General features: G+C 40.9%; 1 protein-coding gene across 1 annotated transcript in view; it reads left to right on the top strand.

Moving 5' to 3' along the window:
- Positions 1-9,553, top strand: part of IMPG2 (interphotoreceptor matrix proteoglycan 2) — a 98,599-nt gene extending 89,046 nt beyond the window's left edge. Inside the window, exons 15-19 of the mRNA XM_054712260.1 lie at positions 3,256-3,466; positions 5,016-5,197; positions 6,707-6,924; positions 7,356-7,435; positions 9,464-9,553. Coding sequence (XP_054568235.1) covers positions 3,256-3,466; positions 5,016-5,197; positions 6,707-6,924; positions 7,356-7,435; positions 9,464-9,476 — 704 coding nt within the window. The 3' untranslated portion in view covers positions 9,477-9,553. The remainder of the gene's footprint in view (positions 1-3,255; positions 3,467-5,015; positions 5,198-6,706; positions 6,925-7,355; positions 7,436-9,463) is intronic.
- Positions 9,554-15,283: the final 5,730 nt, after the last annotated feature.

Below are 15,283 nucleotides of genomic sequence, written 5' to 3'. Positions count from 1 at the left end.
CCAGCCTTTGCACATACCGTCTCCTTTGCTTGGAACGCTTTCCCCTCTTGGCTGACTTCTGCTCACCCTTTATGCTTCGGTTCAAATGTCTCCTCCTCAAGACTTCCACTGACTCACCCATACTCTAGATTGGGTCTCTCCTGTTAGTTTTTCTTGTAACATCATGTTCTTTTCCTGCTATAGAGCTTATAAATATTGTAATAATGCTAATCTATGCATATAGTTGCTTAATGGGCATTATCCTCAGTTGAGCTATCCACAAGGAATGATATTTTATCTGTTTTATTAACCATAGTGTCTTGCATATAAAAGATACTAAAATATACTGCGAATGAATGAAATGAACCATTGCTTTTATTTGGAAGATTTGGATGCAGTGAATACTGTTGAATCCTCAGACTTTGTTCTTTTTCATCTCCCACACGCCAGAGGACAGTGGTTTTGGGTGGGAGTAAGGGTGAATACTCGAGCTCATGTTTCTCCAGTGCCTTTTACTCTCAAACTGGTTTAAAGTCAACTCTATTTTTTAGCTGAGAAAGTCACATTCTTTCCTTTGAAATCCTTATTCACTGAATGTGAGGAAAATGATTTGGTTAATCCTCCAATATTTAAATCTCTTGCCATTTGAGTTCTCTAAGGCCAGTTGCACATTCTTTGCCATGTGGTGTAGTGGAAAAAGCAAGTAATTATAATTTGGAAGGCCTGATTTCTTTATCTTTTCTTTTGTTTTTAAATCCTCACCTGAGAATATTTTTTCCCATTAATCTTTAGAGAGAGAGTGGAAGAAAGAGAGTGGAAGAAAGAGAGAGAGTGGAAGAGAGAGAGAGAGAGAGAGAAAAGAGAGAGAGAGAGAGAAAGGGAGGGAGAGAAAACATTGATGTGAGAGAGACACATCAACTGCCTGCCTCCCTGACTGGGGCTATAATTGACCTGTAACCGATGTACATGCCCTTGACCAGGAATTGAACCTGCGACCCTTCGGTGTGCGGGCCAATTCTCTAACCACTGAGAAAACCGGCCAGGGCTGGATGGCCTGATTTTTTGCCTCTGTTCTGCCATTTATCATTTGTGTGACCATAGATGATCCATATTATCTCTGAGCTTTAGTCCCTCATATATTAAATGGGGATAATGTTTGGGGTGATTACTTAATAAGTAATATAAATGTCTAATCACTATATTATACACAGGAAACTAATATAATATTGTATGTCAACTCTAATTGAAAATTTAAAAAATATTTAAAACGGGGATAATATTACCTGGTCTATGTATTTTATGGGGCTAATCTAAGTATTAAACAAATAACATATATTTACATTTGACTAGCCATACAAATGCATGCAAGCAGATATAATTTATAAAACTTTTTGCAAAAGTCAACCCACTTTTTAAAAACAGGGAAGTACAATAAATAAGTGCATTTACATCAATATTTTATGTAACTCACCAATGTGAGCTGCACGCTGTGTCTTTCATGTTTATTGGGTCTCCTTTTTCTTTAATATTCAAATGAACTGGCATTAGCCCCTCCCATGTGCAGTGTGAAACCTGCATCCACGTCCCTCCTATCCCCAATATCTCTAGGAATGAACAGGGAACTTAAATATCTCTTAATCACCTCCAGCTCTGAGTTCTTTCTGCTGAATTCCCAATCCTTGTGGTTGTTCTTTCTTAAAACCCAATACAGATCACAGTCCCATTTTTTACTTTTCATAGGCACCTCTACAAAGTAGTTGATTCTATCAGATATTTCTTTATGTTATGAGGGTGACAGAGAAGGCTTTGTTATTACCACCACAGGTGGTTTAAAATATTGTTGGGCATAAATATTCTAAACTTCCTCAGCAACCCTTTCAAAATCATTTCTTGCCGAAACCGGTTTGGCTCAGTGGATAGAGCGTCGGCCTGCGGATTGAAGGGTCCCGGGTTTGATTCCGGTCAAGGGCATGTACCTTGGTTGCTGGCACATCCCCGGTGGGGGGTGTGCAGGAGGCGGCTGGTCGATGTTTCTCTCTCATCGATGTTTTGGCTCTCTATCCTTCTCCCTTCCTCTCTGTGAAAAATCAATAAAATATATTTTTTAAAAAATCATTTCTTATTGGCCAACTTTTTGGACCAAGCCAACTACCATGCTATTCTGGCTGTCTTTCTACACCGTTTCCATATTTTCTTCATTCTTATTTTTCTGGACCCATCAATTCCTTTCTTAGCCTGTCCCTGGTAAACTAGACATAATTCATTTTATAATTTAGATCCTTGTCTCTTATCCCAAATTAAGCTCCAGGTCTATCTTTGTTTTCCCATAAAGTCATTAAGGTACTCTTAAACAGAGGGTCATGTATTCTGGGCATTCACCTTTAACCTACACAGAGGACTGGAAAAAGACTTTAAAGCTACAGTCTTTTATTTACATGATTACAGTATTAATCTTAGTCTCTCTTCTTGGTCTAGGGCAAAAGGAAGCAACATTTATTTTTCCCCTCTTCCTATTTCTCTTCCACCAGACATTCACATGTATTCGTGGAATGATCACAATGTTTTAGAATTTTAAAATAGAATTTCCCTACTACCTGTATATTTTTAGTTAAAGGTCTTCAGATTAAAATATTATTTTATCTCAAAGTTGGCTAGAGACAATATTGACGTGTCTCTTGCCTAACTTATTTTCACAAAAACTCTTGAACTTCCATCAACATAGGGAGCCATGCAATATTATCCTTCCCATTCTCTAAACACATCGCTAGGCCAGGATTATATTGTTTTCTGAGTACAAAGTCACAATATGTACTAATATACTAGAATAAGACTGTGAAGACTTAGGAAATACACAATGGAATCTGGCTGCGTAGGCCCCTTATAGAAACTGCCCATCTACTAGCACTTTTGTATGCTTTCTTCGCTATATGAACACCTCATCAGTGGTCCCTTGTATGAGTTTCCTAGGGCTGCTGTAACAAAAGAACACAAATGGGATGGCTTACAAAAACAGAGATTTATTCTCTCATAGTTCTGAAAGATAGAAATCTAAAACTAAGGTGTTTCAGGGCCATGTTCCCTCTGAAGGGTTTAGGAAAGATTCTTAGGATGAATCTGAATTTTTTTGTGGTATTGGTGGTGATGGTGTAGTTTAATGCTTCAGGAAAGGGGTTGTCCCATGGTACTTTGGACAGTGAGACTTAGTGGAGGAGCTTCATGTACTTCAACTCCTGTGTTTTGCCTTTCCTAGCATTATTTTCTGGTTTGATGTTTTAGGTGATGAAGCCAACCCTTGCAAGTTTCAGGCATGCAATGAGTTTTCCGAGTGTTTGGTCAATCCCTGGAGTGGAGAAGCAGAGTGCAGATGCTACCCTGGGTACCTGAGTGTGGAAGAGCTGCCTTGTCAGAGTCTCTGTGACCTTCAGCCTGACTTCTGCTTCAATGATGGGAAGTGTGACATTATGCCCGGACATGGGGCCATTTGCAGGTATGGTGTAGTTAGGAATTTTGACTTCACGAGGTTGTAGATACTTCCTCTGAAGAAAAAGGGTCTACTCCTATGATTTTAGGATAATCACAGCAATATTTGTTATAGAAGTTATATCTAAACAATATATTGGTACCATTTAGTGTTCATGTGAAGACTGAGTCAGTTTAAAGGCCTGAATTATAGTTCAAATGGTTATTTTATTTTATGCTCTTAGGGAGCTGTGAGAGAGACATTGTCTAGGGTCCCACTGAGTGTCCTGGGAGTAGTTGGAGTCTGTGTTGTGGTTCTTACAGGGGATGGTAAGGCAATTGGCGCTTAAATTAGGTTTCAGCATAAGAGCAACACTTTATACTGTACCTGAGAGTGAAAACAAAGGAGTTTTATTCTATTTGGATTATGTTTTGAATGGCTTTGGGCTGCTCTTGGTCCTACCGAGTATTCAAAGAAAAAGAAAAGCAAATATTTAAAGTCTTTGAAGTCATGACAAAAATATTTTATTTAAGTACCTGAGATCCATTTTTTAAAGGTAGAACCAATGAAAATGCAGCAGACGGATGAACAGACACAGGTATCCTGACTGTCCTTTCCTGCCCATTCCCCTAAAACCGTGGTCGGCAAACTGCGGCTTGTGAGCCACATGCGGCTCTTTGGCCCCTTGAGTGTGGCTCTTCCACAAAATACCACGGCCTGGGTGAGTCTATTTTGAAGAAGTGGCATTAGAAGAAGTTTAAGTTTAAAAAATTTGGCTCTCAAAAGAAATTTCAATCGTTGTACTGTTGATATTTGGCTCTGTTGACTAATGAGTTTGCCAACCACTGTCCTAAAACAAAGCAGAGCAAATCAGCCTCCCACCACACACCACAGTCACATGGTGTAAAAGGAGAGAATGCTGAGAATAAATGAGAGGACAATTTGTGGACGTGAAAATGGTCAAATGTTGGCATAATGCCACAAACAGAGGAACTAGGCAGAAATGACTCAGATTCTTCTCTGTGGAAAAGTGTAATGTTTAGCTAGGAAACTAAGGGGAAGGGTAGTCCCTTGCTATCCAGAGAAATCAGTATTATGGAAAAGCAGTGATTTCCTTGGTGCTGTGGGATTTGAAGACCTTTTTGCACAGGTCTGTGGCCTGGGGGTTTGGAGGACCACTGCCGGGTGGGAAAGGACAGGAGGAGTCTGGGGACCTGGTTCCAGACCCAGCTCAGTTGCTGACTGAGTGTGTGATCTCACACCAGTCACTTTCCTTCTGGGCCTGTTTTGTTATCCATGACTAAGGAACCTGAACAGAATACTTCCTTTAAGCCTTGCCGATCTTTTATTCCATCAGTTAAATATAGCCATTGAGGACCTCCTGGGTCTGTGCCCTGCATCACACACGGACTTAAATCATATGATCATTGAACCTGCATATTTACCTCCTTACTGAAGCTTCCTGTGGCCAGTATTTATTTCTTTACCTTTCCCAGGTCCCACTGAAGCTTCTGCTGTTCATGATTACTTTCACCAAAGTGATCCCACTTTGAGACTCGGTCACTTCTCATTGCAGGTGCCGGGTGGGGGAGAACTGGTGGTACCGAGGGGAGCACTGTGAGGAGTTTGTGTCCGAGCCCTTGGTGATAGGCATCACCATCGCCGCCGGGGTTGGACTTCTCCTCGTCTCTTCTGCTGTTGTCATCTTCCTCATCAAGACTCTTCAAGCTCAGAATGCTAGGAGAGAAAGAGAGAGGCACTTTAGGTAAATAAAATTGCTCTTGGGTGAAATAAAATGTTCCCTTTATTCATTCATTTAGTACTGACCATGTGCCAAATATTGGATAGGGATCTGGGCTGAAGGGGAGAAAGCTATAAAGTTGAATGAAAACATGGGCCCTGTCCTCGAAGGGTGTCCAATTGGAAGCAAACAGAAGCAGCAGTATGAGTAAGATGCGAAGGGGCCTGGATGAGGGATGAATTCGTTGGGGGAGAGAGTCTTCAAAGTTTTAAAGATGGTTATGATATTTAGCTGGACAGAAGAGTAGAGATCTACTGTGGGTGGGGTGGGACACTTTCTAGCTAGTTGAATGAGCAGGAGCAAAGTTAAGAAGACATGAATGAATCTCAAGGAACACTGAAGGAATGGCATCATTGAGTATGGCCCAAATGCCTGTTTCATGGCTGAGGAGGGGTTGGCAGGGTGATGGAGATAAAGTGAGATCCTTGTATGAAGACCAGATCAGTTAGTTTGTTACCCTTTGGCTCATTGTGGTTCTAAATCTAGATAAGAATCTGACAAGAAATGACATCTGATTTTCTTTTAGTAAAATGTAGCTTCATTAATGGAGAAAATATAACCTGTTCTACTTGCTAGACTAGCAACCCCGGGACCCTTTGGGTTGTTATCCTATATAATAAAAGCCTAATATGCAAATTGTCCCCTCAACCTGGAGTTTGACCAGGGGGCAGGTGGCCGGGGGAAGGGAGGCCCCACTGGCAGCCGGCAGCCACTAGGGACCTACTCATGCATGAATTTCATGCACTGGGCCTCTAGTGTGATTATAATCAGTGGTTGTACTTTGCTTTTGTGCTTCCATAGTCTATAAGAGTTACTGGTTTAGGTCTAGGTTACCTTCCCTCACCCTCAGCTTGCTAAGGAGGCACCTCTCCTAGGTTCTTAGAGCACCCAGGACACACTTCCATCATTGTTCTTATGCTTTTTATTGAGTCTGACTTTTCATTAGGCTGTAATCTCATTCTGGAGAGGGATTCCAACCAATTCTTTATATCATTACTATCTAGAACTGTCTTAGGCACATAACCAATGCTCAGTAAATATGTGTAGACCGGAATTGAACCTGAGGCCCAATACTCCCATATTTATATTTTTATCAGATTCTCTGTGTGCCACACATTGATTTTTTATTTGTCTACTCTGGGAATGATGGCGCCATATGCATTTCATGAAATACTATCTATTGGCAGGTTTCGTTCCCCATCAGCATTTATTGAGTGCTAGGCCCTGTGGGGCAAATAAAGATGAATGAGACATGGAACAATTCCCCGGGGCACTTGCCATGTAGTTGAGGAGATAGTAATGACAACACCTAATAAATAATTTTTGAGATTGATCTGGGTATTTTTCACAGTCACCTCCCCCTATTTGTATCAATTCACCTCCTTTTCTTCCCCAAGAGAAATCTTATTACAGGTAAATTGCCTTCCAAGTAGTTATACATCTGAATCTGAATGAATCCCACTTTTCTTTTTGTGGCTCCAGCAGACAGCCTGCCAGCCTTTCATCCATTGAAGATGCCGTAAAGTACAACCCCGTGTATGAACGCCATGGGGCGGGAATGGAACAGTACAGGGGACCCTGTCCTCAGGGTCCCTTCCACAGTGCAGCACGAGGAGAGGTGATTGGTGGTCTGAGCAGGGAAGAAATCAGACAAATATATGAGAACAGTGGGCTTTCCAGAGAGGTAGGAAACTGCTTTTCTGTTGTTGCTCTGCTGCTTCTGGTGTGTGTGTGTGTGTGTGTGTGTGTACACGAGCTTCAAGAAAAGATGAGAAGTATTTCCTGATTAGTTTCTACTTCATGATATCTCGCAGTTGATGTAGTATGCAGAGGGTATATGAATCTGAGCTGTACCTTCTTTTCCACCCAGTGGTTTCTTTCTCCATTATTAGCAATTGCTCTCTCCCTCCTCCCCACTTCCTTAGAAATATGCCGGAGTTATTCTGAGCAGTTCGGGTACTATCCAAACCTTCCATTCTCTCAAAAGGCCATTCTTTCCTATAGTTCTCCCCTGAATAGCCCAGACAGCCACATTTCCTTATGAAAATTAGAACTTTTAAAAGATGGTTTAAGCTTTTCTAATGCAATGTATGGCCTATTTTTCTTTTCAAAAAGGAAATTCAAGAAAGAATGAGAATTTTGGAAATGTATGCCAACGATCCTGAGTTTGCAGCTTTTGTGAGAGAACATCAAATGTAAGCATGAGCAACAGCGCCCCCACTCAGGCTCTTAACCCTTAGCCTTAGGGTAGCGCCTCCAGTGGGAGCGCATAGTTCCTGTTCCTGTGATAACCAATGTTTGTTGAGTTCTTCAGAGTTAATGCATTCCCACACAGATCACCTCATTTATTTCTCACGATGGCTTTGTAGGTTGAATGTTTCTTTATTTAAGTTTTATAAATGAGGAAAAGAAGCCTTGGAGAGCTGAAGGGACTTACTCAGGATTATAGTAACAGCAAATGGCAGAGAAAATTTAAAACAAAGACACTCTGGGTTCTGGCCTAGAACTTCCTGGGCTGTCATATTTTCTCTCTCATTACCATAGCTACCACCCAAGAGTTAATGCTCTAAAATACCTTTCATAGACAGTTTCTATGGAAAGCATTTGAGAAGCCATAAATCTCTGTAGATACTTTTCACTAAGCTTTCAATTACACAAATCTCATTAAAATATATCTCTTGCCTCTATCAAGTTTATCTTACATTTCATTCTGTCTTTCCATTTGCTTTTCTCACCATGCATTTTGGGCAAGTATCTGTAGTTTTTTTCCTTCTGTTCCCCAGGATCCATAACCAGACAGGTTACTAAAATAAATCATCTTATAAAGAGACCATTATGGACATTAATTGAGTGTAGTGGGTGAAATTATAATTTGGCTTTTATTTTTGCTCCTAATGCTGCCCCCACAAAGGTGCTTCCTCATGGATGGGTTCCGCCCAGGCCAGGTATCTTCACGTGGCTTTGAAAAGAGAAAAACCAGAGCAATTCATGCAAGTTTGTGGAAGAAATCCACAAAGGGTCAGGATGGCACCCGTGTCCTGACTGGGGCCTCTGTCCCTTTGCTCCAAATCCCCTTTTTCTGATAGGCAGCCCCTCACTCATGATTCCTCTCTGATAGGAAGGGACACATTGACACTTAAGGAAATTGAGAAAGATACTTTTCTTTCTTTTTTTTTTAAAAAATATATTTTATTATTGATTTTTTACAGGGAGGAAGGGAGAGGGATAGAGAGTTAGAAACATCGATCAACTGCCTCCTGCACACCCTCTACTGGGTATGTGCCCGCAACCAAGGTACATGCCCTTGACTGGAATCAAACCTGGGACCCTTCAGTCCGCAGGCTGACGCTCTATCCACTGAGCCAAACGGGCTAGGGCGAGAAAGATACTTTTCTAATTGCATGTGCCTGATGGAGAATTCCTTTAAAAATCTCGGAGCACCTGGCTTGACCCCTGGAAGGTGCTGCCGCCAGCCTTGCTGAACGCTGTTAGAACAATATTACCAGGCTCTGCCCTTTAAGCTCAGACACCCACTCATCCTGGCATCTCCAGCCAGCAGATGGCCCCTGGCTCCATCCCAGTGGAAGCTAACGGAAAGAGCATGACTAACGTTTCTGTCTTCCCTAAGACTTCTCATAAGCCCCCTACAGGCACCTGCCTGAATGTGTTTCCTGAATTACAAATGCATCTTATCTCGGCTAAGACACAGGAAGAAAGGATTCAAGAGAGCCCAATTAAGGGGAGACAGATTGACTACATGGTTTCAATTTCTGCTGGTTAACTGTCTGGCATTAACATATAAAAATCCATGTAACAGAAGATTTAAAAAAGATCATAGTGAAACAAAAGGAAGTCCACACAGACACTTTTATCCTAAGAGGGATGTTCATCGAGAAGAAAACATTGAAAAAATATGAGGTACATAACCCATACAACACTTTCAGTTTCACTTAATCTCAGCATTTTTACCTACCAGTAGTCCAAGAAAATGTTAATGGACTCGATTTAGGATTTAGTAAAAGCATTACATGGTCTTTGTGGAGAAGGATTTTTTTTTTTTTTTAAACAGCAAAGTACAGGATAACTTTCCTGCAAAAAAAAGAAAATACAAAGTATTGGTGATTTTAGGAACATAGCTTGGCAATGTATTACAGCAGAAATGCATTTCTATGCACATTCTTGCCTTTTCAATTAATTGTGTGTTGTTGTTTTTTTCATGGCAGGGAAGAGCTTTAATCAAAACTCCTACCGTGGAACCGATTAGAAGCCTAGAGAAGAGAGAGATCGCTTGCTACCTGTATCTTAAAGTTAACCTGCATTTTGAACTCTGTTGGAAGAAGAGTATTTTATTAAAAAACATTCAATTTGGGCACAAAATTTTTTCCCCCCAGTTTAAAGTTTTAGAATAGAGTAAGAGATGCGACAATTTTTATGCGTAAGCTGCATTTAAAGAAATTCAAAGCCGTGTGAGTCGGAAAGCATCTGGAAGGGAGCAGCTGGGCCTGGGTGTGCATTGGCAGAGCAGTGCTGTCAATCACTGTGGCTCAGGAGGCCCGGGAGGGAGGGAGGGAGGGTGAGACTGTTCCAGGAGAAGGCGGGCTTTGTAACCAATATTTTGTAGCATGCTTGTGATTGTCCGATAGAAGGAGAAGCCTTTGAAGTAGTTTCAATATAGTTTATAGTCAGACATTTGTCTAAATAAAATATAAAGTGTTGGGGGAGGGGGGGGAGTCGAACTGCTGAAGAAAAAGCAACCTTTTTGCTGCATTATAGAGTGAGGCTTGTACTTTATTCTGCCAGAGTTTTGAATTTCCTGAGCGTATTAATCAAGATCACATTATTGTTGTGTTAAGTATCTCAGTATCCTTTTTTTTTTTCAGCTGCCAAATACAATACATAAGTGTAAAGTGTAGAGAGTTCCTTTAGACTAGAGATGAATTGGGGACAGGGAGGGAATGAGGGTTGGGTCAAGGCCACAGCGCTGAGAATATAAGCTTTGCCGATGACCTGCTTGTGATATCTTAAGATGTCCTAGCCAAATCATGGATCTTCTCCAGTTTCTGGTATTTTATTCCAGTTTGGTCCTGGGAGTGTGTCTGTGAGCTTCCACTTACTCCACTGCCATTTCTAACCGCCCATCAGTTTCTGGTATTTTAATTTGGGAAACAGCACTTAACTATCTCACAGGACAGGTTAGCTCATTTGGATTACTTATTTTTGTGTTAATAACTCATGTCTAAATGAATTCCTGCTTACACAAAACATGACAGGACTCGTTGCAATTAAATATCTTTTTTATTTTACAGGTAGGAAAAGTCCACAAATGATATAAATTTTATCTGAATTAGTAGTTCCCCACTTTCTCTCTAGCATGTTTTTGAACAGGTCGCTTTGGACAGGGAGAGGAGAGGGCCAGATAATCATCACTATGGATATTAAATTGCGTCTGCACACAAGTTGTTATTGACACAGGCATTCTATGTTATAATGTCTCCATGTTTGCCAAAAACAGTCTGGAACATTTTGATTTCTTTTTGACCAGGGATAGATTGACCATAAGATAAAATGCTTGGTTCACTTGTTATTTTTTTCTTAACTTGATGACTGCCAATTTCACTCATTATGAGGACCTCGAAACTAAACTAACACCTCTGGGCTGAGTACATGCCACAGTAAAGCTGTTGAAAGCCTTGAAGATATGCAGGCATTTTGCAAAGTACCCATGATAACAGGGTGTGTGTCTGTGTGTGTGTGCACGCGTGTGAAAGCAGCTCCCTTACCTCGGTATTTCTTTTCATTCCCTATCTACATAATGAATTCGCTATGACTTCAGCGTAGGTACAAGCCACTGCTGGGGCATTTTTTGCCGGGTCCATTTGAAAGGTAATTGGTAAATGTTAATGACATTTGTCACTACTTAGATGCTTAATTTTATCTGTAAAACTTCTGACGGTTTAGCTTTAAAAAGTTTCCCCCTAAACGTATTTGTGGGGTGTCAGCTTGCCATCAGAGTCCTGGGTGGAGGTAAAGGGAGACTGGGGCCGGCCACCGCGGGGAGCGCCAGGACCAGCAGAGCCCAGCGGAGGAGGAGGAGGGCTGCTGTTTGCCGCAGGCCGGGCCGGACGTGGGCCTTGAGAATTCTGACAGGGCTCTGTCTCTGGTTTTCTTTGGTATGACCTTTCCACGTGAGAGCAAATTGCTCAGCTCTGCATGAATATCTGTCCCACACCGGTGACGTGGAAGAATAAAGGAAGTCCTAGCCTCCCGGGGGGAGACTGGAGCGCACAGAAGCGGTTTTCCCGCTGGAGGTCCACTGATGTTCAAGGGCTGAAGGAGCTCTCGGTCTGACAGGTCAGACTACCCAGCAAGAGCTTTTCTTTAAGTGTAGTCGGTATACGATGTTACCTTAGTCATACTAGTTTTAGGTCTACAATATAGTGATTCGACCTTTTTAATTCTAGTAATCATCTGTCACCGTGTAAACTTATCACAATGTTATCTACTGCATTCCCCTTCAGCAGGTATTGTGCTCAGTGAAATAGGTCAGACAGAGAAAGACAGATATCAGATGGTTTCACTTATATGTAGAGTCTAAAAAAATTCCACAAAGGAACAAACAAACAAAATCTAAAAACCCAGATTCATAGAAAGAGAGCTTCTTTGTAAAACAGCAACTCCCAAGGTAATTTAATAGCATGAAGTCACTTAAAAGTATTAGGCTAAACTCTCTTTTTAGGCTGTGTGATTGAGGAATAAAATGTTCTGATAATTAGAACATTCTCATTGACCTAGCAATATAATATTCAATAAGACCATCACCTTATTAGAAAACAGTAAAATGCAGTTAGCACTAACAGTGCATGGTCTATAACTCAAACTTTTAGGAAATTTATAAGGTGCTTTGGAGTCTTGTAACCCATAGAGCCTTTATAATTGAGTGTCTATACACGATTCTTATTTTCATGGGCTCTGGGAAAAGGGGAATTTATTTGATAAATAGGATTCCATTTTCATCATGGCAATGTTTTAAGGGTATTTGTTCACATTTATGTGCCCTAGAGTCCCATTTACCCGATTTTATTTCCACTCTTCTTTCTTCTGCAGTCTAGTCACTATGGGTTGGCAGCTCCCCACTCCCCCCACCTCTTTTTCTTTTTAAACCACATGGTGAATTGTAATGTAGTTAAACAATCCCAACCTAATATTACTTATGAAAAAAGATGGAAATTGCACAAATATTCTTTGTAGTCTCTAAAACTATGTTGGCTCAAATATGATACCTAATCTAATTATTCATTTAGATGCTTGTTTTATAAGTTTGCCTTCCACTTCATGGTTTTTCAGCAGCTGGTACTATATCTTGGTGTCATTCCCATTTTTCCATAATGGATATTTTGACATCTATCACCCTGTGAATTGAGTTTTCATTTTGAAATGGGAAGTGAAGGCAACATAGTTCTTCCATAAGGAAATAGCTGATTTAGGAGAATAACCCATCTTTATTAAACTGAGACATTTTAGCCAAGAAAAATATGGGTCAAATAAAAAAAAATGTTTTTAACAATTACCAGAAGGAATGGGTGGGGCCAGCCTTCCTCATTTACAATCCAGCTGCAAGAGTCAAGGATCCTGGCTCGTTCTATTCCCAGGGGTACAATAAATGCAGAAAAAAGATGTGGAGGTCACAATCCTCAAATCAATGAAATGCATTGTGTTCTACAAGGGATCCTGGCTGGAGGTGGGGAGGAGGAGGGAGCCCAAAGTGATAGATGACGTAGAGAATCTGCCTGGAAATGTCCTTGATGCATGCATTTTGTACCTCCTTCTAGTACTCCGACGAGTTAATAAGACCCAGAGTAAGTGGCCCCCTCACTCATGCATTGTACCCCTACAGACTAGACTCAATGATTCCTTCTCCTGGCTTTCCCCCCTCAGCGATATTTAATTACTTTTTCAGAGATTAAGGGCATAATTAGGAAACAAACAACCATGACATCAAAGAATAAAGGTATAATTATTTATGTATCAGGACTATGTGATGTTTCTGAAGTGATCATGTTCAATATGGGATATAATGAAAGATATTTCTTTTTTATCTTGTTTATAATGACGTTTTACCTAAACTATGGATCAGATAAGTTCGTGCTACTGTACTGTTGTTTGGAAATGCTTTAGTCTTAATGCTAGCTAATTATAAATAAAAAATGTAGAAGTCTTTATGTATGTAAAAGGGTCTTTCCTTCTCATGTATGTAATTGTGCCATTTTCATTATTAATAAACTTTTCTTTCAAGAACCTCGCCTACATTTTTTTGTTAATTAGAAAAGAAATTGTAGATTGTAGCAACAGTTGAGTTGTAATTACCACTCAAAGATACAATGTGAGCATCGTATAAAAATGAAAATCATTCTGTGATTAATCTTTTAAAAATATATTTTTTAAAAATAAAAAATTAAATTACAGTTGACATATAATATTATATTAATTTCAAGTGTACAATACAGTGATTAGACATGTTACTTATAAAGTGATCACCCTGATAAGTCTAGTACCCACCTGGTCTATACATAGTTATTACAATACTAGAGGCCTGGTGCACAAAATTCGTGCATAGGGCAGGGGGGCATCCCTCACCCCGGCCTGTACCCTCTCGCACTCCAGGACCCCTCGGGGGATGTCCGCCTGCTGGCTTACACCCGCTCCCCCTGGGTGGACATCTGGGGAGTGGGCCTAAGCTGGCAGGTGGACATCCCCCGAGGGGTCCTTGGCACTGCCTTGGAGGTAGGAGAGGCTCCCGCCACCGCCGCTGCATTTGCCAGCCGTGAGCCCAGCTTCTGGCTGAGCGATGCTCCCCCTGTGGGAGCACACTCAGCACCAGGGGGCATCTCCTGTGTTGAGCGTCTGCCCCCTGGTGGTCAGTGTGTATCACAGAGACTGGTTGTTCTGCCATTCGGTCTATTTGTATATTAGCCTTTTATTATATAGGATTATTGACTGTGCTCCCTATGCTGTACTTAACAAACCCATGACTATTTTTATAACTGGGTGATTTTTCTTAATCCCTTCACCTTTCTCACCTAACCCCTCCCATCTGGCTTTGCTTATTTTTTTTGTAGTGAGGATCTAGGGGAACTGGAGACAAATCTAGAGCCCAATTGTTGCCTTGAATTTTGTTGATATTTAATGATTCAGTCATCGTTTAGCCTCTCTTGAACTTTACTCTTTTAAACTCTCAGAAACTTTCATTTCTCCCCTCATCTGCTTGAGGCCGGGATGGGAAGAAAGCTGATGGAGGTGATTAAAGGAACATTAGGGCGTAGTGAGCGTCAGCTGTCCTGGGATGAGAGAAGGAAGTGGTGAGCTGTTTAAAGAGAACCGAGGAGACAAATATGCTCAGAGCAACCTAAAGCAACCGTGCATGGGGAGGGCAGAAGGAAAGTCAGCTGCCACTTACCTGAGCATCAACATCAGAAACTTCAGCTTTCACTTTTTCTTTCCTTCCTGCACTTGTATGATGTCTTACTGGCAACAGGGGGTGTGGAAATCCTACATCAGTGAAGAGGAGGGTGGTCTTGTTTTGACTCCAAGACTCTATTATAAAAATACAAAGTGGGAGAAATGTGTCTAATAAATACCTGTTGATTAATTAGTGACCTAGGTTTAGGAGAAACAGTGAGTAATAACACTGTTTTGAATAATTCTGGTCAGGACAAGCCCCACTCACTCTTAGCTCATGCCCTCCCCATGCTGGTCTACTGTCAAGCTGCCTCTGCATACGTCCCATCTCAGCTGGTCCTTGATGGGCTGTGTCCCATGAACTAACCTTTAAATTATCTTCTCACCGAAATACACGTATTTTGTGCCCCATTTTTTTAAAGTACAAATCTGTGCTGATATAGTAATAGTTGTTAAGAAATTACATTTTTTTCTAAGTAACACCAATATGATGTGTGGGCTTTCTGGAAATAATTTATTTTTTTTTTCAAATGAATAACTCTCATTGTTAATATTGCACATACCATGGCAGGTTTGGGGAAGAATAT

This window comes from Eptesicus fuscus, chromosome 3 (genome assembly GCF_027574615.1).
Source record: "Eptesicus fuscus isolate TK198812 chromosome 3, DD_ASM_mEF_20220401, whole genome shotgun sequence".
Classification (NCBI taxonomy): Eukaryota; Metazoa; Chordata; class Mammalia; order Chiroptera; family Vespertilionidae; genus Eptesicus; species Eptesicus fuscus.
Note: the sequence above shows the minus strand (reverse complement) of the source record. Positions and strands in the feature narration are given on the sequence as shown.